We start from the raw sequence: 24,847 nt of genomic DNA, 5'->3' as shown, positions 1-24,847 counted from the left end.
GTTTACAGGCATTAACTGTGAAACATTAGCATAGCCCACCAGGCCTTTAACATAAAGTGTGTTCTCATGTGCTGCTTTCAACACATTCAAGGGACTTTCCAAAGGACTGGGCACATTGTACATTCTTACAATTCTTGGTAACAGCAACACATTAGTTATAAAAATCACCATTAGCAGTAACAACAAATTCATTGCAAGTGTCCATCTACAATTATGTTTGTCAGGCAACATCTTTGGATTAATACCACTGGAGTTTGGGCATTTTAGGGTTAACATTTGGCTTCCCTTTGGAAAATTGAGTTTTCTCCTTTCTCCTTGTCCTGCAAGATTAAACCCTGATTCCTTTTGCTTAACCAAATTCACTGGCTGAGGGGGTGGGCTCTCTTTGCTAACAGCTATTAGCAAGTCTTTCTTCTCCTTGCCAGTCAGGCAATTTGCATCAACACAGACGCTAGCTTTTAACTTCTTAGCTGCTACCAATTTCAGTGTTGGACTCTGTTTTACAGAGATACCACACAAATCCAAAGGGTTTGAGGGTGAGAGTTTGCTTGCTCTTCCCTGCATCCTCGAGCTTTCAGCCATAAAACCTTTTAGCTCTGAAACACCAGCAACCAAATCTGTTCTTAGATTCTGAAGCACAGACTGCTCACTCACAGAATTTGCATGGAGACATTTCTGTTCCAACAACATTGTTTTTTCAACAAGCTGGCCACACACAGCCACTTGATTGCAGGGCTGCTTAAGTTTTTTAACAGCTTCTACTTTATCTGAGACCTTCTTAAAGCAACCCCCACTGGATCTTTCAAAAGGAAAGTCAGTGGATCCATTCACAATAGAAAATTTCTGGCTGTTAGGAACTGAGACTTCCTTGATCAAATCATTTTCACACCCTTTAGTTGCAGCAAACTGCTTGCACAGATTACCCTGAGGATTTCTTTTTCCAGGAGTTTTTCTAAGCAGCAATTCACCCCTCTCAGAAATTCTGCCCTTACCCTCTTCACCTAGGGCTTGCTCTAAAGGAACACTTTCCTGAGCCACCACAAACTCTTTCTGGGTCTCACTTACATTTAGAATCACCTTTGGCCCACTAGGCAGATTTTTACACAATTCCCTTTCAGGCAAACTTATACACTTTCTAGATAACAGGTTAGAAGCATTCTCCTTCCCTTGGCCAGGAACAGGTTTAGGAATCTTTTTCTTCTTGCTACAAGTTGTCAAACTGTCAGTAGGTAACACAATTAAATCACCTTTTTGCTCTCCTTGTGCCCTGGCTAGGGTATCACCCTGATTAGACAGAGCGGCTACACCGTTTTCCAACCACCCACACATTAGCAACTGGCAAACTATAAGCACCAGAATTGTCTGGTCTCTGGGATTTTGCTATGACACTAACTGGATGCAACCCAGTCACAGTGCCATTCTCCCCAGCAGACACAAACTTAGGACCATTCCCTCCCTGGGCTTTAGCTGTATTCAGAACCAACTCTGAGACAACTGCATCACCCTCAACCATCACAGGCTGAAAGGCACCTTCTGTCTGCTCCACAGACACAGAAGAGACGGAGACACATTCTCCTTCACCAGACACACAGCTTGGGATTTCCTTTCCCTTGTCCCAGCACACAGGGCTGTTCACAGACAACTGCTTGGAGACTGAGGTAACTTTCTTCATAGGCAAGTTAATACCCCTGACAGACACAGGCACATTTCCTTCACTGTCACATTTCTCCACACAGGTAACAGGTAAGGGATAGGGACACTCATTTTCCACTATCCCTGTCTCCCCAAACTGCTGACTAGATAAAGCCATCAGCTCACAAGGCTGCCAAGGCTCATCCAAACTTTTCTTACCAGGCACATTGCCACTTCCCACAGATAAGTGCTGCTCTTTTCACTATCCTGAGCTACTTTCAGCAAATTACAGTTACCCTTTTCAGGTTCACTTTTACAAGCTGTATTAGCCACCAATTCATTACTCATCACAAATTTACCCTTTCTTTTCTCAGTTAGGGCTTCCACCTGATCATTTACTTGAATCTGCTCCTGAGAAACATTTTCCTCCCCAATGAGATCTTTTTGCTCTTGATCTAACTCCAGATTTAGAGACATTAGACAGACATTAGACAGACAGACATTAGACAGACATTCAGAAACTTCATTCACAGACACACTGCTTTCTTGAACAGAAAAACAGCTATTACCCACCAGGATAGAATCCACCTCTCCCTGGCCATAGCAAAACTGGTTAGACACAGAAAGCTGCCCAGAGTAATACCACATATCAACATAGTTATAAATTGGATAGTCAAGAGGATAAAATTTCTGCTGTCTTTTCCTTGCTTCTTTGACTTGGAGCCAAAGTCTAGCAGCTTCTTGTTGCATCTGTCGAGTTTTCTCCTCCGCAGCCAGCAGCTCCAGACGAGCTTTTTCTTCTCTCTCCTCAGCCTCCTTTTTTCTTTCAGCAGCCTCTTTCTCCAGCTGGGCCCAGGCTTGCTTCTCTCTCATTCGAATTTCTGCCAGTTTTTGCTCATGTTCAAACTGCAGTCTGTCCATCAGGGCTTGCAGTTTCATTGCATTTCCTGACGCTTTCTGGCTCATGGTCACTGATCTTTAACCAAACAAACTTTCAATACAAAATTTCAAATTTGGATAGCGTGGGGTTCTGACCCAAAGCTTAATTGACCTGGTTCTGTGGATCCTAGCACGACTATGCCACTGTGACGATGTGGTTCTGGCGGGACCCAACTGAGAGTGCCAAATCAGGACCAATTGCTCAAACAGGGCAGTCACAGCCAAGGCTGGGGTTTTCCACCTCTTAAGGCGAACCAAACCAGCCAGACAAAAATGACTTTGGTTTCACCCCACTGGTAACCGCAAGTAACACAAGCAATTTCCTTAGACACTCCGGTTCCCCAGTACACCACCAGTCCTACACAGTCCTGGGATGAATGGTTATGAAACCAACACCCAGTAAAAGAAAAAGGTTCTCCCGATCCCAAAGGACCAAGCCCCAGACCCAGGTCAATTCAATACGTTTATTAGAGAATATTTAAATAAGATGATACACAGAGTTTGGCATGTCAGTCATTAGTCATCGGGGCAACATACAGAGTATGGGGACGGTGGGTATTTGGTTATGGGTTGGCATATAGTACATACAGTCTGTAATGTCCCAATGCGGGGTGTACGGTGGGTGGGTCAAAGTATAGTAGGGGAGCAGTGAGGGTACATCGCTCATCTAATGGGTTACACATAGTCATGATTAGAGCAAGCAGGCCGGGTAATGGGGACAGGGGTGACCCTACAAGGTGGAATCCAGATCGGTGGGTTCAGGACTCAGGGGATGTAGTTTAGTAGGGGGTTGTAAGGGTTTCCCCCTCACCCGCGGTGGCGGCGTGAGCCACATCGGCTCACTCCTGGTATTGGCGGTGGCCGGTGATGTGTTCTGTGTAAATGTCCTGACCACCGGATAGTGTCCGAGACCATTAAACGTCTCATGAGTCGCGCATAGCGACGGCCCACCCACAGGCCCCTAAGTAATGTTCGTTACAGGGTGGTCGCAGGCGCATAGCGTCCCGACGATTCAGGGCGATCTATTAACATCAGATCTTACCCACAAATCACGCTGTTGCCATCCTTTAGAATCTAAAATCTAAGGTTTATTCATAAAGAAAAAAATAGAGATGAGAGCTAGAATTGGTTAAACTGAATCAATTACATACAGTAATGGCAAAGTCCTTAGTTCAGGCTTGTAGCAGGATGGAATAAACTGCAGGTTTCAATAGTCTCTGGAGAACATCCCCGCTGGGATGGGTTCAGTCCTTTGGCAGAGCTTCAGATGTAGCAAAGTCCTCCAAGGTAAGAAGCAGGATGAAGACCAAATGGAGATCAGCCCTTCGCCTTATATAGACTTTTCCAGGTGTAAGAACACTCCTTTGTTCCTACTGTGGAAAGTTACAGCAAAATGGAGTTTGCAGTCACATGGGCCAGTTTCGCTCACTCCAGTGAGTCACAGGGCGTATCCGCCTTCTCGATGGGTCATTGTGTAGTGATGGTCCTTAATGGGCCATCAAGCAGGCTAAGCAGAGCTGACACCAGCTTGTCTGGGGTGTCACCCAGACTGCAGCACCAATTAAAATACAGACAGTACACAGCCAATATTCATAACTTCAACTACAAAATGATACAGACATACAGACAGCATAATATAACCAGTAACCTGGTCTTAGACACCTTATATGACCCCCTTTACATAGGATTTGGTGCCACTACAGAACCTGGTTGCAACCATGTTCTATATGGTCCCAGTTTATATCAATAACGTCACACACACCCCGGACCGGAACCCAACAGCCCTCCTGTCCTGTGCCCACAGCCCCATGATACCCCCCCCGGGCCGGAACCCAGCCCCATCCCTGTGCATCCCCCAACACCCCTGGGCCGGGAACCCACAGCCCCTCTGTCCCTGTTGCCCACATTCATGCGATACCCCCCGGGCGGGAACCCACAGCCTCTCCTGTCCGTGTGCCACACCCATGCGATACTCCCCGCGGCCAGGAACCCACAGCCCCTGTGCCCATCCCCAACCACCACCTTGGGCGGGAACCACAGCCCTCCAGTCCCTGTGTCCACATCCATCGATACCCCCCCGCCGGGAACCCACAGCCCCTCCTGTTCCCTCTGTCACATCCCGCGATAACAGCCCCGGGGCAGGAACCCACACTGCCTCCAGTCCCTGCGGCCCACATCCCCGCGATAACCCCCCCGGCCAGAACTCACAGCCCTCCTGTCCTGTGCCCACAGTCCCCTGACATCACCCTGGCCAGGGAACCCACAGCCCCTCCTGTCCCTACAATCCCCGACCAACCCGCCCGGCCAGAACCCACAGCCCCTCCTGTCCCTGTGCCCACATCCACGTGATACTCCCCCAGGCCGGGAACCCACAGCCCTCCGGTCCCTGTGCCCACATCCACGTGATACTCCCCAGGCCGGGAACCCACAGCCTCTCCTGTCCCTGTGCTCACATCCCCGCGTATACCCCCCCAGCCGGGAACCCACAGCCCCTCCTGTCCCTGTGCCCACATCCACGTGATACTCCCCAGCCGGGAACCACAGCCTCTCCTGTCCGTGTGCCCACATCCATGCGATACTCCCCCCGGGCCGGGAACCGACAGCCTCTCCTGTCCCTGTGCCCACGTCCCCTGACACCACCCTGGGCCGGGAACCCACAGCCCCTCCTTTCCCTGTGCCCACATGCCCCGACACCCCCCTGGGCCAGGAACCTGTGACGTTATGAGTGTAATATAATATTTCATTGGAAGGTGACAGTGCCAGAAAGACCTAATTAACTCAGACTGACCTGACCCATGGGGGAACCTTAAGGACTGGTTAGGAAGATATGTAAATAAATAGAGCTTTGAAATGTAAATCTGCATTGTTAGAGATCTCAAGGGTAGATTTTGCTCAGGTCTTGTGATATAATCAGACAAGTCTTGTCTATCGCTATAGCTCTGATTCAAAGATCAAAAAAGGAATATTAACATTTAGGAAGATACTTGAGTGAAATAGTGTTATTGTCTATGTGTCTCTGTGAAGGTTGTGGTAACCTGGATCTGAACGGTTTAATGGATAAATTACTCTGTGCTAATTGCCAGCATGTTTGAGAGAAGGAGAGTTAAGCCTATTGTTTTCTCAGGCTGAAAGGCTACTGGAAATGTATAAGAACCCTGGGCCACGATCCTGCTTCATCTCAGATCTGCTTTGGGTTTCAAGAGGGGGAAACCTTAAGCCACAAGGATTGAGATCCCCAGTCACTGACTGGAGTCACTCTGAATGTGGACGTTGAACTGTAACCTCTGGACTATTTCTAAAAGGACTTTTGACAACTACAAGATCACCTCTGCTGTGTATCTGAACCTCAAGAATTGAATTCAAGTCTGTCTGTATATTGATCTTTTAACCAATAGTCTCTCTCTTTTCTTTTCTAATAAATTTTATTTTCATTAATAAGAATTGACTATAGCGTGTACTTTGGGTAAGATCTAAGTTATACTTGGACCTGGGTATGTGGCTGATCCTTTGGGATTGGAAGAACCTTTTCTTTTATATGATGAGATCAGATTTTCAGGAATCATCATCATATCTGACGTGAGTCTGGACGGAGGCCTGAGGCTGGGCACTTTAAGGGAACTGCGTTGTTTGGACTTCTGAGTAACCAGTGAGGTGCTGTAGAAGCTGTTTTGTGCTGGTTGGTAAATCTAAGTATCAAAATAATCACCAGCATTTGGGGTTTGTTTATCGCATTTTGTTTGCAGTTCACCCTAATTAACTGACCTCAGCTGGCTCCCACAGGCAGCACCCTCACAAACGCACAACCCCTCCTGTCCCTGTGCCCATGTCCCCCCGACACCCCTCTGGATCGGGAATCAATAGCCCCTTCTGTCCTTGTGCCCACATCCCCCAACACTCCCCCCCCCGGGCTGGGAACCCACAGCCCCTCTTGTCCCTGTGCCCCTGTGTGATGGAGTAGGGACTGTTTGTGTGGGGAACGGGAAAGCAGGGGATGTCTGTAGATCAGGGACAGGTGGTCAGGCTGTAACCTGAGCCCGGCAGGGGGGAGGGGGGAGCTGCTGGGCAGAGGAGAAGGGAACAAAGGATTGGGCCAGCGGGAGGAGGGGCAGGTCAGTTTTAGGTTTGGGGCCGTGGGGCGGAATTCAGGGTATCCTAGCGGGGATCCAAGCACCCTGAACCCCCAGAAGGACTGGATGGAGGAGTCCTGACTGTGCCTGCAAGCTCTGCTGTAACCTGTGTTCCTGTTGTCCAATAAACCTTCTGTTTTACTGGCTGGATAAAAGTCACTGTGGGGTCCAAGCAGAGGGGAGAAGGGCTGGAACCCCCAGACTCCGTGACACCCTGTCCCCCCGATACCCCGTCCCCGGGCTGAGAACCCACAGCCCCTCCTGTCCCTGTGCCCCCGTCCCCCCGACACCCCCACCGGGCTGGGAACCCACAGCCCCTCCTGTCCCTGTGCCCATGTCCTCCCAATACCCCTCCAGGCTGGCAGCCCATTGCCCCTCCTGTCCCTGTGCCCACATCCCCCCGACAACCCCCCCTTGGCTGGACGGGGAACCCACAGCCCCTCCTGTCCCTGTGCCCACATCCCTGCGATACCCCCCACAGCTGGGACCCACAGCCCCTCCTGTCCCTGTGCCCACCCTACCCACCCCCAGCATCACCCTCGCACCACCAGGGCTCAGACCAGCCTGCAGAGGAACACCCTGAAACAGCATCTCCTGACACTATCCTCCCTGCACTGAGGGTGGGATCTTGGCCCCTGCCCCAGGCATGCCATGGATGGCCCCCTCACCCACATTACCTCCCAGAGATGCCCCATGATGGGTGCGTCGGCCCATGTGTGTTCTGCGTTGGTGCCCACTTTGCCGTTCTTATACACAACCAGGGTGAAGGATTTGTCGAACCACCTGGGGAAGAGCACAGCATGAGACGTACTTGGCAGGCACTGAGACGGGGAGGGTGCCAGGGGCAGGGGCACAGCGTGAGACGCACATAACTGGTATGGGAGGAGGGGCACACTGTCGTACACACACGGCTGGTCCTGGTGGCCGCGAGGGCACTGAGGACATGGCATGAGTGGCACACAACGGGAAGGGGGCGGTGAGGAGGTGGAGGGCTGGATGTAAGGTGCACATGGCTGGCATGGGCAGTCACAAGGGGGAGGGGGACACTGCTTGAGATGTCTGTGGCTGACATCAGGGAAGTTCAGAGCAGGGAGCACAAGGGGGTGGGGGACACGGCAGGAGACACACGGTTGGCACAGGGGGGAGTACAAGGAGGTGGGGGACATGGTGTGAGACCTGTGGTTGGCACAGGGGGAGCACAAGGAGGTGGGGAACATGATGGGAGACACATGAGGCTGGCACGAGGGGAGCACAAGGAGGTGGGGGATGGCATGAGACCCGCGGTTGGCATGGGGGAGGCACAAGGGGGCAAGGGACACAGTGTGAGACCCGTGGCTGGCACGGGGGGAGCACAAGGGGGCAGGGGACATGGCTGGCACCAGGGGAGCACAAGGAGGCGGGGGATGGCATGAGACCTGCAGTTGGCACAGGGGAACGCAAGGGGGTGGGGGACATGGCTAGAGACACATGTGGTTGGCACAGGGGGAGCACAAGGGGGCAGGGGACATGGCACGAGACCCACAGCTGGCATGGGCGTGCGAGGGAATGGGGAGGGATGCTGTGATAGGAAGAGGCCAGAGTCAAAGCTGGGGAGGCCAGTGCCAGGGTGGAGGTGTGGGGCGGCGGCTCTGTCCCCTACCTGTCGTAGCAGCGCCCATGCAGCAGGGACTTGGCGTAGCTGTCCATGCTATCCTCCCTGCCCCGCTTGTACCCGTGCGCCTCCTCGTCCAGTGCCAGGAAGAAGGCAGCCCGCTCGATGGCATCCAGAGACACCTTGTTCTTCCCTTGGCTGAAGAACCTGGCCCGGGCTTTGGCCCACGGGACCCTGGCCAGATGGGGAGGAGGAGTGGGGGAAACACATTACTGAGGCTGAGCAAGGGGCTGGGGCAGACCTATGCCAGGATCCTGATGCGTCCCCTGGGCAATCTCCCATCCCACCACGGGCCAGGCCCAGTCCCTCTCCCCCCCATGCCACCACCGGCCAGGCCCAGTCCCCCTCCCCCGCATCCCATCACGGGCCAGGCCCAGTCCCCTTCGCCCCCATCCCACCACCGGCCAGGCCCAGTCCCCCTCCCCCAAATCCCATCACTGGTCAGGCCCAGTCCCCATCCCCCACCCCCAACCCCACAGGCCAGGGCTAGTCCCCCTCGCCCCAATCCCACCCCGGGCCAGGCCAAGTCCCCCTCCCCTGCCTGCTCTTGGGTGGTCTCCCAGCTGGTGATGCCCATCGCCAGCTCGCTGGGCCAGGGGCTCCCAGCTCCCCAGGGTTGGGTCCCCAAGGCTGGCAGTGCCCCATTAGCCAGCCCCTGGCATGGCCTCCTTGGGTACCCACCTTTCTCCAGCAGTGAGTGCTGCCAGCTTCTCTTCCCCAGGCTGCGGGGGCGACGGGTCGTCCAGGATCCTCTGGAATTGCAGCTCCAGGTCTCGCGGCTTCAGCAGCTTCCCGCCCTGGTACAGCCACAGCTTGTAGAAGCGGCCCTTGTGGTAGACGGCCAGGTGCTTGCTGTCCAACAGGTGCTGCAGGGTGTCTGCGGGCAGGAGACGCACCGGCCACAGTCACCTTCTCCACTGCTCGCTGCAGCCTGGGCTGTCCGGGCACCAGGCCGCCAGGATCCAGCCTGGGCCTGCACAGCAGCCCTCGGAGCTAACCAAGGGCCCATGGGGCCCTGCACCTAGGAGTGCTGGGAAAGAGCCCAGCTGTGGGGCAAAGCCATGGCGGGACGGGCTCCAGGCGCTGTCCTGAGGGAACAGAGCCACTGAGCAGCTGGGGGACGGGCTCCGGGCACTGCCCTGGGGGAACGGAGCTACCAGGCCGCAGGGGGATGGGCTCCGGGCACCAACCCAGGGGGAACAGAGCCGCCAGGCAGCGGGGGGACAGGCTCCTGGCACTGCCCTGGGGCAAATAGAGCTGCGATGCCCGGGGGAATGGGCTCCAGATGCTGCCCCTGTGGGAACGGAGCCACAGTGCCGTGGGGGAACGAGCTCCAGGCGCTGCCCCTGGGGGAACGGAGACACAGTGCTGTGGGGGAACGAGCTCCAGGCACTGCCCCTGGGGGAACGGAGACACAGTGCCGTGGGGGAACGGGCTCCGGGCACTGCCCTGGGGGAACAGAGCCACAGTGCCATGGGCGAATGGGCTCCAGGCGCTGCCCCTGGGGGAACGGAGCCACAGTGCCATAGGGGAACGGGCTCCGGGCACTGTCCTGGGGGAATGGAGCCACAGTGCCATGGGCGAATGGGCTCCGGGCACTGTCCTGGGGGAATGGAGCCACAGTGCCATGGGGGAACGGGCTCCGGACACTGCCCTGGGGGTACGGAGCCACAGTGCTGTGGGGGAATGGGCTCCGGACACTGCCCTGGGGGAACAGACACACAGCGCCATGGGGGAACGGGCTCCAGGCACTGCCCCTGGGGGAACGGAGCCACAGTGCCATGGGGGAATGGGCTCCGGGCGCTGCCCTGGGGGAACGGAGCCACAGTGCTGTGGGGGGACGGGCTCCAGGCGCTGCCCCTGGGGAAACAGAGCTGCTGTGCCCAGGGCAAACGGGCCCTGGGTCCTGGTTCTGGGGAGAGGGAGCAGCGGCTCCGGGTTCCTGCTCCCCCCTCGCTCCGTGCCACATACCTGACTCCATCCCGGGGATGCGGGTGGTGTTGAACATTCTCTCCATCTGGAAGGAACACATTGGCACTATGCCGAGCGCCATCACCTAGCAGCACAGCACAGAGAGGACTCACAGACAGTCTCTGCCTGCCCCTCCCACAGCCTCAGCACCCCCCCCCAGCCCTGCCCCATGTGGCGAACAGACACTCACTGGGGGGATCTCCTCGCGGTCCAGCTTGCGCCGATAGAGCAGGATGGAGTGCACGATGTTGCCGGCCCGGGCTGCCTGCAGGGGGCTGGGTGTCACGTACAGGAAATCCTGGGCAATGGGGAGGGGGGAGGGTCACAGCCGGCCACAAGCCGAGCCCCAGCCCCACTGCTCAGGCTCTGGGGGTGCAACCCCCAGCCCAGCAGCAGGGGTGACCCCCCACACACTGGGCCCCTCTGGGGAAGGGGTCAGTCTCTCTGGCCGCTCCACTGGGGGCCCTTTGGAGAGGACGGGTTGCAGCCCCCCCTTGCCAGCCCTGCGTCCTCACCATGATGTAGTAGTTGCTGTTGACCATGATAGGGCCTCGTCCGCGCAGGTAGACGTACTCCTCCCACCAGTCGCTCACCTGCAAAGGGAGAGCATCACGAGCGGGAGAGGCCAGGCCTGGCAGGGGCCTGCCCGACTCCTCCGTGCCGCTGCCTCTGCCTCCTCTGGGGCATGTCCCAGCAGCTGGTCCCAGGTGCCCACCTCCCTTCCTGGGACAGCTGGGCTGGGAGTGCCTCCTGCAGGAGGGGCTGGGAACAACACGCGGGGTTGTGTCCTTGCATTGCCTCCCGCTGCCCCCAAGCTCCTGAGAGGGGAGCAGGCCAGGGGTCCCTGATTCACAAGGACTTGAGTCTTGCTGCCCCCACCCCCCCACCCCCTGGCAGACTGGGCATGCTGCCATCCCGGTTAGACCTGGGAGGGGCCTGCGGGCTCCCATGGACTCTGGTAGGACCAGGTCACTTTTGAGCCTGTGCTAGCCCTTCCCCAGCCTCCGACCTCCTTGTCTGCTCCACGGCTCCCCACCGGCCCCCTCCCAGTCAAGCAGGGTGGCTGGAGGGTGCCTAACCATCCTCGCTTCCCTCTGCACTGATGCTGGAGCAGCTGCTGCTGATGGCAGGGCCAGGGGGACAGTGAATCCTCGCAGCCAGGTCTGGTGCCCACAGGCAGAGCCAAGGCAGACGGAGCCACGTGAACATGTCAGGCAGATGGGCTGTAGCTCCTGTCACAGGCCTGAGAGCCCCACTCCTGCCCTGGGGCTAGCAGGATGTGGGGGGTACTGCCAGGGCAAGCCCAGGGCAGCTGTCCCCCATGCGGAGCCAGCCCCTGCCAGCAGGTAGGCTCGCCACAAGTTCCCACCACCCAGCTCCCGCCTCCTGCCAGTCTGGGCACCGCAGACCCCCAGAGCCTACAGCCCACTGGCCTCCACGCCCTGGCTTTGGGGTAGTTGGGGAGGGACCCAGGGGAAGGCAGGAGAGGCAGGAACTGGAGCAGAGTGGAGTGGGAGGGCTGCTGGCTCTGGGCACTCGGTGGCACAGGGGCAGGGGAACTCACATAGTTGGTTGCCCACCAAGATTTGAGGACCAGGTACTTCTGCAGCCTGGGAGCTGTGTGCTGCTGGAAGGCTTGGGCCAGGACTTCCATCTTGCGGTACTTCTCATCCTTCAGCAGCGGGTGCACGGACTCCAGGTACTGCAGAGACACGGCCAGCCTGAGCCCGGGCTCCCTGCAGGGGGAAGCCTGAGCCCCCCACCTGGGTCCCACTGCGCCATCCTGGACAGGGCTCAGAGCGGGTGCATTCTTCCTTTCAGAGCAAAGAGAGGATTCCTGCTGTGTGGGTCTGTGACGTTATTGATATAAACTGGAACCATATAGAACATGGTTTGCAACCAAGGTTCTGTAGTGGCACCAGATCTTGTGTAAAAGGGGTCATATAAGGTGTCTAAGACCAGGTTATGGGTTGCTGGTTATGATTATGCTGTCTGTATGTCTGTATCATTTTGTAGTTGAAGTTATAAGTATTGGCTGTATACTGTCTGTATTTCAAATTGGTGCTGTAATTCTAGGAAAAATCCCAGACAAGTATGTGTTAGCTCTGCCTAGCCTGCTTGATGGCCCTTAAGGACCATCAGCCACACAACTGACCCATTGAAAGGAGGCCGATATGCCTTGTAACTCAGCAGGGTTGTGCAGGAACTTGCCCATGTGACTGCAGACTCCATTTTGCTGTAATTTTCCACAGTAAGAACAAAGAAGTGTTCTTACACCTGGAAGAGCCTATATAAGGCGAAGGCCTCATCTCCATTTTGTCTTCAATCCTGCTTCTTACCTCTGGAAGGACTTTGCTACAAGCTGAAGCTCTACACAAGGGACTGAATGACCCATCCCAGCGGGGGATGTTCTCCAGAGACTTGATTTGAACCTGCAGTTTACTCCATCACTGCTACAAGCCTGAACTAAGAACTTTGCCATTACTGTATGTAATTGATTCTATTTAACCAATTCTAGCTCTCATCTCTACCTTTTTCCCTTTATGAATAAACCTTTAGATTTTAGATTCTAAAGGATTGGCACCAGCGTGATTTGTGGGTAAGATCTGATGTGTGTATTGACCTGGGTCTGGGGCTTGATTCTTTGGGATCGAGAGAACCTTTTTTTTTTATTAGGGTGTTGGTTTTCATAACCATTCATCCCCAGGACGTGTGGGACTGGTGGTGATACTGGAAGACTGGAGTGTCTAAGGAAATTGCTTGTGTGACTTGCGGTTAGCCAGTGGGGTAAAAGTGAAGTCCTTTTTGTCTGGCTGGTTTGGTTTACCTTAGAGGTGGAGAAACCCCAGCCTGCGGCTGTAACTGCCCTGTTTGAGCAATTGAACCTGAATTGGCACTCTCAGTTGGGTCCCGCCAGAACCGCATTGTCACAGGCTCCGAGCTGCCACCTCGCCAGCCCCGCTCCAAGCAGCAGCAGTTCTAAGTGTCCCAGTCCTTGCCTTGGGGACAGTTCCCAGCCAGCTCCACCCGTCAGGAAGCAATGCCCCCTGCCCTGGTTCTCAAGCCCTTCTCCTGGGAAACAGTCCCCCAGCTCCCTGCCAGGACCCACTGCTTGAAACTTGGCTTTGCATTTCCTACATTGATTCCCCCATTTCTCCCCTTTCCACCCCCTGGAATCCCCCTGACAGAGCCGCTCCCTCTCTGGGTCCCCACCCCACAAGTTCTGTAGCCACTCAAGGCTGGGTTGGCTTCTCCCATTGCCACGCCCAGAGCCAGCCCCTCCAGAGTCTTCCTTTGCTGAACATTCCCAGCAATGCTCTGGGCCTGCAGCAGGACCAGCCCTGCTGCCTGCCCAGCCGTTGGGCCCTGGTGGGGTTCCCACGCTGCACCCAGTGTGCCCACGCTGCAGGACAGAGCTCCTGGGGGTGCCCACTGGGCTGCATTTGTTCCCCTATAGACAGCCACCCAGCCCAGAGTGTCATCCAGGGGTCTCCATGGCCAGGCCAGGGGGTCTGACTCACTCTGCTCCTGGCCTGGAGGCTGCAGCGGGCATGTCTGTGCCGAGCTGCTTTCCCTGATCCCTAACACTGAGGATCCTGCGCTGTCCAACTGCAGCTCCCTGGAGCGGTCACTCCTTTGCTGCCCCTCCCCTGTAGCCCGCCAGCCTGGCTACGAGCTGCAGCCTCCCAGCCTCCCAGCGCTGCGTTACGCTGGCTATCGCCTGGTCCTCCTGGCCCGTCTCCCTGCTCCCAGCTCTAGATACAGACACTTCAGTCCGTTCAGGCTCTTCCGCAGCGTCAGGGTCAGAGCAACTCCATCTGCTGCTTTACTGCGTCCACAGGGCAGGACCGGCCCTGTTACTGGAGCCCCCCTCCATGCCCGTTTCCTTCCCAGTACAGAGCTCCTCAAACAGGCCCTGCAGTGGGGAGCCCACGAGCCAGAGATCCTGTGGGTGTCATGTTCCTGTACCAGCTAGAGACCGGTCACAGAGTTGCCTTACATACCCCGTAACACCCTTCAATGCTTGGCCAGGTGTGGCCGAGGTTTGTGTAAATAACAGTCACATCTCAGAGTTACAAACTGGCCAGTCAAGCGCACACCTCGTTTGGAACCGGAAGTGCACAATCGGGCAGCAGCAGAGGGGAGAAAAGCAGGTACAGGACAGCGCTGTGTAAAACGTGAACTACTAACACACCACAGGGAGAGTTAGGAGGAGACGTGACGAGGTCAGGGAGCCATGGCCACCCAGAGGATTCAGGGGGTCTGGGGTCTTCGGCGCCAGGGGTCCCCCACTTCAGTGGTAATTCGGCGGCAGGGAGTCCTTCCGCTCCAGGACCCGCCGCCAAAGTGCCCTGAAGACCAGCGGCGGGGGCCCCCTGCCATTGAATTACCGCCGAAGACCTGGCACTTTGGCTGCGGGTCCTGCTTGTGCAGTAATACAGCTGCGGGGGGTCCTTCCGCCCCGGGGTGGAAGGACCCCGCACCGCTGAAGACTTGGAGTGGAAGAAGCTCTGGGGGCCTGAGCCCCACGAGAGTTTTCCAGGTCCCCCAGAGTGAGTGAAGGACCCTGCTCCAGGGGCCCTGAAGAACTCTCATGGGGGTCCCTGCGGGGCCCAGGGCAAATTCCCCCTCCTCTAGGCAGCCCAGCAGAGAGCTGCATCTGGGCTTGTTTCATTTCAGTTAAGATGGCTACAAGCAGCATTTCTCTTCTGCACAGGGAAGTTTCAGAGCCGCAGCAAGTAAATGTTCAGTTGTAACTGTTTGAAAGACGAATCATAAGGCTCTGGTCAGCGTCAGGCTGGGTGCAGCCTCCATCCCCGGGTGTTCAGAACGCTCAGGTTCTACTGTATTGTACACACCGCGCCACCTGGCGGCTCAGCCGGCTCTACCATTTTGTCTTTCATCACATTACCCTCTTGAAATGCCCCATTCCTGCCATGGACAATAAGTGGCTTTGAAGTTCAGTATGGATCAGTCTGTGTCTGAAGCGTCCTGGTTTGCTAATTACATGATCCGAATGTGAAACAACTTGGTCATGGGGCTGTCCATTAGGTACAAGGATGGGCTTTGGTCTGCTTAGAGTTCTTGAGTCGTCCTCTTCTTGTTCTGCATCTGCAGAGGTTGCTCTGTTCATTGTTCTGCGGAACCAATTGTAGATGTCGATGGTTTCTGTTGAACTCTACACTGCTGGTCATGATCACCTATGATCTGGGCTCTGAATTCTTTTTCGTTACCACAGTTGGAGTTGGCCCTCCTCTGTCTCCATCCATTTTGATATGAACATGGGCACTAGGCTCTGGACCTGGAAGTTCTGTGTGACAAACTGGGAATGTTCTTAATGTTTTCTCTGAATACTGTGTTGGTGCCTCAGTGTCCCCATGGCAGTTCTTAAGTATCTAGCAGAGCAAAGGGCCAGCGTACCTAAGTGCCTGACCCTCTGTCTCCTAGCAACTGATGGCCTGGGCCCCTTCTCTGCAAAGGTGCCAATTGAAGGTGTTGGAGACAAAGGGATCAGGTGACCTCCTGGCCCGGGAAAGGAGCTGAGCAGAGAGGAGGGAATACATGCTGGGGGGCGTTCCCTTCCGCCCGGGGTGGAGGACCACCGCACGCTGACGACTGTGGATGGAAGAAGCTCTGGGTGCCTGAGCCCACAGAGAGTTTTCCAGGTCCCCCAGAGTGAGTGAAGATCCCTTGCTCCAGGGGCCCGGAACGAACTCTCATGCGGGCTCCGCTGGCGGGGCCCAGGGCAAATTCCCCCTCTCTACGGCAGCCCTAGCAGAGAGCTGCATCTGGGCTTGTTCATTCAGTTACAGGATGCTACAGAGCAGCATTTCTCTTTCTGCACAGGGAAATTTCAGAGGCCGCAGCCAAGTAAAATGTTTCAGTTGTAAACTGTTTGAAAGAACGAATCATAAGCTCTGGTCAGCGTCAAGGCTGGGTTGCAAGCCTCCATCCGGTGTTTCAGACGCTCAGGTTCTACTGTATTCGGTACACACCGCGCCACTGGCGGCTCAGCCGGCTCTATCCATTTGGTCTTTCATCAATTACCTTCTTGAAATGCCCGCCATTCCTGCCCAATGGACAATAATGTTGGCTTTGAAGTTCAGTTATGAATCCAGTTCTGTGTCTGAAGCCGTCCTGGTTTGCTAATTACATGAATCGCAATGTGAAAGCAACTTGGTCATGGGGCTGTCCATTAGGTACAAGAAGGTGGGCTTTGGTCTGCTTTAAGTTCTTGCAGGTCGTCCTCTTCTTGTTCTGCATGCGCAGAGGTTGCTCTGTTCATTGTTCCTGTCGGAACCGAATTGTAGATGTCCGATGGTTTCTGTTGAACTCTAGCATCTGCTGTTCAATCGAATCAACCTATGATACTGGGTCTCTGAATTCTTTTTCGTTACCACAAGTTGGAGTTGGCCTCTCCTCTGTCTTCCATCCATTTGATATGAAACATGGGCACTAGGCTCTGGACTGGAAGTTCTGTGTGACATTAACGTGGAATGTTCTTAAATGTTTTCTCTGAAATACTGTGTTGGTGCTCAGTGTCCCCATGGCAGTTCTTAAGTATCTATAGCAGAGGCAAAGCGGCCAGCGTAACCTAAGTCCTGACCCTCTGTCGTCCAGCACTGTAGGGCCTGGGCCCCCTATCTCGCATAAGGTCCATTGAAGGTTTGGAGACAAAGGCGATGTCAGGTGAACCTCTGGCCCGGGAAAGGAGCATGAGCAGAGAGGAGGACTGTGAGGGGGTTGTTTCGGTCTGCAGGCAACTGGGGGCTGGCACAAGCCCCCGAAAATAAACAACCCGGGTGAAAGGTTCCCCTCCGTTTTGTTCTTTAGGGGTCTGTAAATTGACCAAAGAGCCTCTGAAGTCCCGCTTCTCGCGTACAAGCTCTGTCTTTAGACCCTGTTCCTTGTCATCGGAATACCCTCCTGTCATTTACTGGCTGGCTGAGAGTCACGTCTACTGCAAAGTGGGGTGCAGGAGCCCGTGGCTTCCTCCGGACCCCGCCGGGCAGGCTCGCTGTGGTGAAAGCGCACCTTGGAGGGGCCAGAGGATGCTGAGAATGGCTCCTAGAGACTGAGACCCAGGAGGTGGAGACGACGATGTGAGCTGTCTTGCCCTGGAATCTAATGTCTGCTCGCTGTTATTCCCAAGGGACTGGCTATTGGGAGTCGTTGTCCGCTCGCCCCGAAGTACTGCTCCTGAACGAACATCGCTGACCTGCTATATGATGTGTAGATGCTGATCCACATTTGCCCAGACCTCGCTGCCACATTCTGTTAACAGTCGTCTATTCGATCTCTGTTGCCACTCCACTTTCCATTCATGCATGTTGGAGACAGAAACCTTTTCCATACTTTGGAAAAGAACCATGGTTGTCTTCCCCACAGGAGCTGGTGCTAGGCGTATAGCCGGTATCTGCTTATTGGTTTATGATTCTGTAGCTCAAGAGGAGCAAGGGAATGGATCTTCCTTGCTGAAGAAAATTTCGGACTCTCTCTACGGCTCTCTTAGCCTCTGTCATAAACAGCATAGCTAAGGGTTAATGATTCTTTGCACCTGTAAAAGGGACCCCAAACACCTGACCAGAAGGACCTCAGGAACAATTTTTCAAAGCTCAGGGACCGGCGGAATGTTTGGAGTCTGTGTCTTGTCTGGCTCGTTCAGCTATGAGAGGGATCTTTCTATCTTCTATCTTCAAGTTCTAACCTCAAGTTTCCAAGTTGTCAAGTACAGAAGGTAGAAAAAACCATAGGGCAGTTATTGTTTTTTGTTGTATTTACCCGTGTGTAGTTGCTGGGATGTGTAAAAGTTGTATCTCTTTTCTCGGTGAATATGCTGGTTATTCATGTGTTTGTCCTTATAAGCAAAGCCCTGTGTATTGCTTCAACTAATGCGAGATCATATGTTTCATGTGTGTTTTTTTTCTTTCTTTTTATATAAAGTTTTCTTTTTAAGACTTGTTTGAGTTTTTTCTCTCTGGGTAGGTAAGGAACGAAGGGGAGGGAATGTCCTTTGGTGCTTAGGATCTACGGAGGGTGAAGCTCTGCAGCCAACAGGAATTGTGGGAGGGAAGAGAGATAGAATCTTTCTTTTGCCTTGTCTTTGGGTTTGTCCTCTTTGTGGAATAGAGAGGAGACATGCTTCTTGGGATATGTGATGTAACGAGAATTGCATCAATACTCTCAGGTTAGCCCGAGAGGAAAGTCTGGGTGGGAGAGAGAGGGGGAAGGGAAGTGGGTTAGTTCCCTTGTGGGGTAAGACTAGGTGCTTCTGAGTTTGCGGTCCCCAGAGAAGGTTTTGGGAGACTAGAAGAGGGAGCCCAAGTCTTGGAAATCACGTGGGTGGCGGCAGCGAGACTGCACCAAATCTGAGCTGGTAAATTAGTCTTAGAGGGGTTATGCAGGCACATCAGATTTCTGGACGCTAAGGTCGGCGATTTGGGGAAGTATTGATGGCTTTTATGATTAGCCCGTCCGTCGCTTGTGAGTGATGTGGGCTGCCAGTAAGAAGGATCACAATAATATTTCGGCTTGAGATCAAATCTGAGCTGGTAATTAAGCTTAGAGGGGTTCATGCAGGCACCCAGATTTCTGGACGCTAAGGTCCAGATTTGGGAAAGATGCTTATGATAGCCTCTCCAGTCGCTTGTGAGTAATGTGGGCTGCCAGTAATATGATCACAATCATATTTCGCTTGGAAGAATTTAAATTCTGTTGTAGTGAATTGTGGTCCGTTGTTTGTCACTGTTTGTTCTGGAATGCCAAAGTGAGCAAAAGTGCACATCCATTTCTCTATAACACGACAAGATGTCATGGCTTTCAAATACGTTATTTCTAACTAACCCACACACCTCCTGGGAGTGGTGTCTGGCCCATCTAGTGGCATTGAGACCACTTGAGAGAGAGAGAGATTAATGAGGCTGCTCTACAGCCTTAGCTAAAGGCTGGGTGGCTTTTAGCTCATGCAGAAAAGGCTCATGCTCTAAGCTCCAGAGGTCCCAAGTTCAATCCTGTGTGTCAATGACTGAGGTCTGTCACTGTTACATAAACACATGGAAAAATAGTCCACAATGACAAGGTCGTGGTGTTCCATAAATCTGCAGCTCATTCTTTCCAGCTCTGTCTGGTAGGGGAAGTTTTATTCATTTTCTTTGTGTTGTGATGGTCTGTTAGTTCTGCAAGGTTCACATGCAAATACTTTACATCCTCGCTGATGCCCAGCCATCATGCTGACTGATTGGCTCATTCACAGCATTCAGTTAATCCATGATGCTTTTCATGGATGGGGTTTAGGATTTCTCCTCTCATTTCCTGTGGAATTACAACGCAATTGCCTTTAATCATGAGCAGGGCTATGAGCTGGGATTTGAGGTGACCTCTGCAGCCTCCGTCCTGGGCAGCGGGGCTCGGGCTTCCGTGATTTATTGTTTATTCCCCACGACCTGCCTGTGACCTTTACTCAAGTACCCATGACGAAATCTTAACCTGAATCTTGAGTCCAACTGAGTTGCTCAATTGTCCCCACACTGCAAAGTAGCCTCTTGCCACTTCCTTAGTGCCTGTAGATTGCTGCCCAGCGTAATTTAGAACTGTGACGCAGTAGGGACTGTCTGCATGGGGGAGGGGAAAGCAGGAGGTGACTTTAGGTGAGGGACAGGACCTGAGCCTGTAACCTGAGTCAGGAAGTGGGGTGGGGCGAGGCAACACCTTTGCCTGGGAAGCTGGACAAAGGGAGAGAGCCTGCTGGGGGTGGGGTTTGGTTTCAGTTTGGGGATGGCTGGGAAGGTGCAGGGAACCCCAAGTCTGGGATCTAAGCTCCTTGCCCCTCAGAGGGACCTGGCTGAGGGGTCCTGCTTGGGACTGTGTTCCTGTCGTCTAATAAGCCTTCTGTGTTACTGGCTGGCTGAGAGTCCCAGTGAATCATAGGAAGTGGGGGGTGCAGGGCCCAGACTCCCCCACACTCTGTGACAAGAACTTCCTGAAGTTGTGCATCTATCGGGGTTGGTTTCTGTAGCTGGAGTTGTCTCTTTCCTGACACTGGTCTGCGTATGTCCACAGCATCCTCCAACGCCTTTACCTCCTCTTCGAGCTCACAGGTAGTTGGGCACAATGCCTGGCTCCGCGACAGAGTGTCTGCTACTCGGAGATTGTTCCCAGGAACATAACCAGCAATTGGGTTACATTGCATTAACCTTAGCAATAGACACTGGCACCTCAGCGGGTGCTTGACTCAGGTCTTTTCCCCCGATCAGGTTTAAGCAGTTTATGGTCTGTTATCAATCAGTGTAAACAAATCCAGTCCACACAGCTATCTGCAAAAGTGCTCACATACCCACACACTTGCCTGGCCCTCCTTGCCAATCTGTGCAGATCGACTGTCTGCTTCGGTGAGCATGCCAGAGCCAATGCAGCTGGCTTCCACTCCAGGCCCAGTTGTTCCAATACCACACCACACCATAGCTTCTTGCGTCACACTGACCCCATTGTGGGTTTGCTCAGATCACAGAATTCGAGAACTGGAGCTGCTGAGATAATTTCCTTCACTTCTTTAAGGCAATGTCTTGATTTGACCCCATAGCCACGAAGTGTTGGACTTTAACAGCTCATTCAGTGCAGGTCTAAATGACTTGTAGATATCAACCAAAGTAACTGACCATCCCCCGTATACATCTCAGTTCTGGTACGTGACTTGGTGCAGTCAGTTCTTGAATTGCTCTTACTTAGGGCTAGGACTGATCCACTCCATTTGGGGAGTGGGGCGGAAAACACTTTTCCTTGTTTTGCTTCAGCCCAAAGTTGACTGATCAGGCTCAGGGCTTCCTTGAAAGTTTTCCAAGATTCACCTATCAGAATATCATCCGTGAAACCAGCAGCTCCACTTGGTTCATTAACAGTTCTGCGATCGGTCTTTGAAAATTTTTGGTGCACGAGTGATCCCAAAAGGTCATGTACAAAACCAAAATCTCCCAAGGGGTATGATAAATGCAGACAGTTTAGCACTTTCTTTGGTTAAAGCAATCTGCCAGAATCTGCTCGAGGCATCCAGCTTGCAGAATACTGTAGTTCCTTTCACTTTGGGGAGGAAGTCAGCCAGGGGTGAGAGGATTTATTTTTCTCTTACCTTCCTCTTCTCATTAAGCCTTTTAAGATACACACAGATTCATATTTTTCCATGTTTCTTTATAACCAGTGCCGTTGGGGCACACCATGCAATTGGCTCAGAGATTTTCTCAATTATGCCCATCCGCTCTATTCTCTTTAACTGTTTCCACTGTATGAAGTACGGGGATAGGAATCCTGCAAGGTGAATATACACTGTATGGTTCAGCATCATCTCTTAAGGTGATTTGTACGGGATCTCCTTTCACAAGTCCAATATCACCAAATATTCCATGAGTTCTTCCACTTTTCTCACTAGGTCCATCCTGGTGCCACACTGCAGCTGAGAAGGCTGTTGGTCGGTGGTCCTTTGATCAAAAGCTATGGATTCAGGGTGTAAGTTATTTCTGTGGTAAACTGGCCCAAGTTCAGAAAACCTTCTTTGTGGGTATGTTTGCAGTCTGACCTCTTGCAAACTACTACTTGCATTCTGTCCTTTGGAAAGGTTTGTCAAAGCTGAAGTTCTCTGGGGCAGTGAAGGGTGGTATGTTGATGCGATCCTGCAACCTTTGTTGCTTGGTTCCTTCTGTTTCTGTTCTTAGTTGACTCCTGACACCATGTCATGTACTTCTGTACCAGCTACGAACTGGCTTATACACACCAGATGTGTTCCACATAAGATCCTTTAATAAGCTGCCAGGTATGGCAGAGGTCATTTCAACTGGATGTTTTACACTCGATGCCACTAAGTGGCTGAACAGTAAACTACAGATTACCTTCCATTCCGCTGGGAAAGTGGACATCATCTGCCATCCAGTCCCAGTAGGTGCTGCTCTTAGAAAGGCAGGAGTGGTACAGCCAGTCCCATAAGAGAACTACAAGGGGCACTTGGGGACACTGAGATTTAACAGATACAAGGAAAGGCAAATGGTTTCCCTGTGGAACTCACTGCCACAGGACAGTGGTGAGATGAGTCACTATGTGAGATAGTGCCCCTCTTACCCTACGGATTGTGGCCTCCACGCTGGGAACTGGCAGCTTGGGCAGAGAGGTCTGGAAGCTGTAGAGCATGGGATTGCGGCCAGATATCATCTTCACTAGAGCCTGAAAAGCAAAGGAGAGGGCTGCAGTGAAGGGGGGGACTGGGCCCCCACACTCTGCCTGGTGCATTATTAACATACCACCTCCCCCCCTCCAGAGTCTTGTACCCCCTCCATAAAAATGAACCACCCTCCCATCTCACAGATAAACTGCCGACCTCCCTGCTGCATGCATACCCAGCAACGGGTTGCCCCGGCATACTCACCACCCAGACCCTGGTGCTCCAGCTCATCTTGCCGTGGGGCTCGAACATCCAGCCATGGTAGGAGAGCAGCAGCTTCAGGGACTGCCGGCAGAGCAGGATCCCCGAGAACCAGACCCCTGTGGAGAAGAGCACGGCGCTCAGCAGGGTCTGGTGCTGGAAGCTCAGGTAGTGGCTGCAATGAACGAGGAGAGGAAGTTCAATGCCTGGGCAGCCTTCTCCACCCGGCAGGCTCCTCTACCAGGCACCGTGGAGCAGCGTGGACCTTGCATGCGGGGGGCACCAGGGCTCTGGGAATCACTGGGGGCACCTGGGGAGGGAGTAGCAGTACCAGTGGGAAATCAGTGGGAAATCCCAGCAGATGCCAAGGGAAGTGTGGGCCAATGGTTTGAGTGTTGGCCTGGCACTTGGAAGCCATGGGTTCAAGTCCCTGCTCTGGCAGTGTCCCTGTGTGACCTGGGCAGTCACCTCACCTCTGGGCCCCAGCTTCCCATGGGGAGACAGACAGTAAAGACTGGGAGGCCCAGAGGCTGCAGTGATGGGTGCCAGGTAAGGGAGGCCCCAGGCGGGCAGGGAGGCCTGGGGCAGCTGGCCCTGCCGATGGGGCGGCTGACACTCACCAGCTGGGCAGGTACCGCCTGATGTGGCAGATCAGGCCCATGGACAGGTCAATGCGGCAGTACATGGAGCTCACTGTCGCCATGACAACCACCAGCCAGCTGGAGGGGGTGGCGGGGTACACGCCGGTCAGGATGCTGTTCTGGGGGGGATAGCGTGAGTCAGGGCGATGCAGGACAGGGGGCACCAGGGAGCTGCCTCCGTGGCACAGCCCATGATCCCCCCCCGCGTGCCTCCCTGCTCCCTCCCTGTGCCCCGGTGCTGCAAGACACCCCAGCCCCTTGCCACTCGCCAGCCCCAGCGTGATCCTGCCACACCCTGGCATTGCATCCAGCAGTGCCCACCAGCCCAACCTTTGGCACTGCAACCCCCCACCCCAGGGCCCTTCCAACACCCCCTGGCACTGCACTCCTCTCCCAGTGCCCCCCAGAACTGCATCCCTCAGTGCCCCCTGGCCCCACTCTTTGTCATGACACCACACACCCCCACTGTCCTCCGAGCACCTCCCAGAAGCGCACCCCCTGACACCCAGTGCCCCCTAGCACCACATACCAGCACCACAACCCCTCAGGGCCTCCCATCACTGCACCTCCAGCCCCACCACCCTGTGGCACCACACACTCCCAGGGCCCTCCCAACACCCCTCAGCACCAAATTCCCCTCCCAGTGGCTCCCATAGTCCCCCCAGTTCTGCACCCTCCAGCCCCACCACACCGGCACCAACCCCCCCAGTACCCACCCTGCACTGACAATCCATCACCCCGCAGTGCACCCCCTAGCACTGCCACCCCAGCACTGCACCCTCCAGTGCCTCCCCGGCACTACCCCCTGGCACTGCATCCCCCCCCACCCCCTGGGCACTCCCATCCCAGCAGTGCACCCACACAGACACTGCACCCCCCTTGCCCCCTGGCAGCACCACCCTCTGGGGCTCAGCTCACCTTGATGCGGGCAAAGCGTTTCTTCCACGAGGCGACCCCAGACAGGTAGATCTGCTTGAGGGCCTCACGGCTCAGCTGGACATCGACACCCTCGGGGGTCACCGTGAACTGGAAGGCCACGGCCTGATGAGCTTCTGCCATCTTGGGGGCCCCGCGCTGCCTGCCAGGGGGAGGGGCAGAGAGCAGGCATTAGGGTCCCCACTGAGCATGGGCACTCCCCCCCCTTCTCCCCGGCATCTGCCCCTCCTGACACCCCTGCATGCGACCCACAAAGCAGCACTGCCCCCCGTAACCCACCTGAGCAGCACCCCCTGCCCAGGAAATGGGACCTCCCCGCCCCACGGGGAACGCTCGACCCCAGCCCGAGGCCCATGCCGACAGAGGTAGCCCTGGAAGGCGCAGAGGGAAGGGGACCCCATGACCACGCTCCTCCGGACCCTGCACTTGTGGGCTCGCAGGGGGACGGAAACAGAGCCCAAGGGACCCAGGCCAGCTCCCTTCGGCTCCCAGCGCTGGGGGCTCAGCGACCTGCCCAGGGACCAGCTTGCTCTCGGAGCCCCATTCT

The 24,847-nt window shown here is 54.6% G+C and overlaps 1 protein-coding gene across 1 annotated transcript in view; it reads right to left on the bottom strand.

The window, feature by feature from the left end:
* CPT1B (carnitine palmitoyltransferase 1B) overlaps positions 1–24,438 on the bottom strand; it is a 55,317-nt gene extending 30,879 nt beyond the window's left edge. The window contains exons 1-13 of the mRNA XM_075063984.1: positions 24,283–24,438; positions 23,344–23,483; positions 22,727–22,898; positions 22,423–22,524; positions 11,885–12,022; positions 10,836–10,913; positions 10,511–10,618; positions 10,321–10,405; positions 9,031–9,226; positions 8,338–8,523; positions 7,376–7,481; positions 987–1,044; positions 246–285 (exon numbers count right to left, since the gene is read on the bottom strand). Of these exons, the coding sequence (XP_074920085.1) occupies positions 246–285; positions 987–1,044; positions 7,376–7,481; positions 8,338–8,523; positions 9,031–9,226; positions 10,321–10,405; positions 10,511–10,618; positions 10,836–10,913; positions 11,885–12,022; positions 22,423–22,524; positions 22,727–22,898; positions 23,344–23,483; positions 24,283–24,423 (1,550 nt within the window). The 5' untranslated portion in view covers positions 24,424–24,438. The remainder of the gene's footprint in view (positions 1–245; positions 286–986; positions 1,045–7,375; positions 7,482–8,337; positions 8,524–9,030; positions 9,227–10,320; positions 10,406–10,510; positions 10,619–10,835; positions 10,914–11,884; positions 12,023–22,422; positions 22,525–22,726; positions 22,899–23,343; positions 23,484–24,282) is intronic.
* Between the last annotated feature and the right edge of the window lie 409 nt (positions 24,439–24,847).

This window comes from Chelonoidis abingdonii, chromosome 1, assembly GCF_003597395.2.
Source record: "Chelonoidis abingdonii isolate Lonesome George chromosome 1, CheloAbing_2.0, whole genome shotgun sequence".
Classification (NCBI taxonomy): Eukaryota; Metazoa; Chordata; order Testudines; family Testudinidae; genus Chelonoidis; species Chelonoidis abingdonii.
The sequence above is the reverse complement of the archived record's forward strand: the minus strand, read 5'-3'. Positions and strand labels throughout refer to the sequence as shown.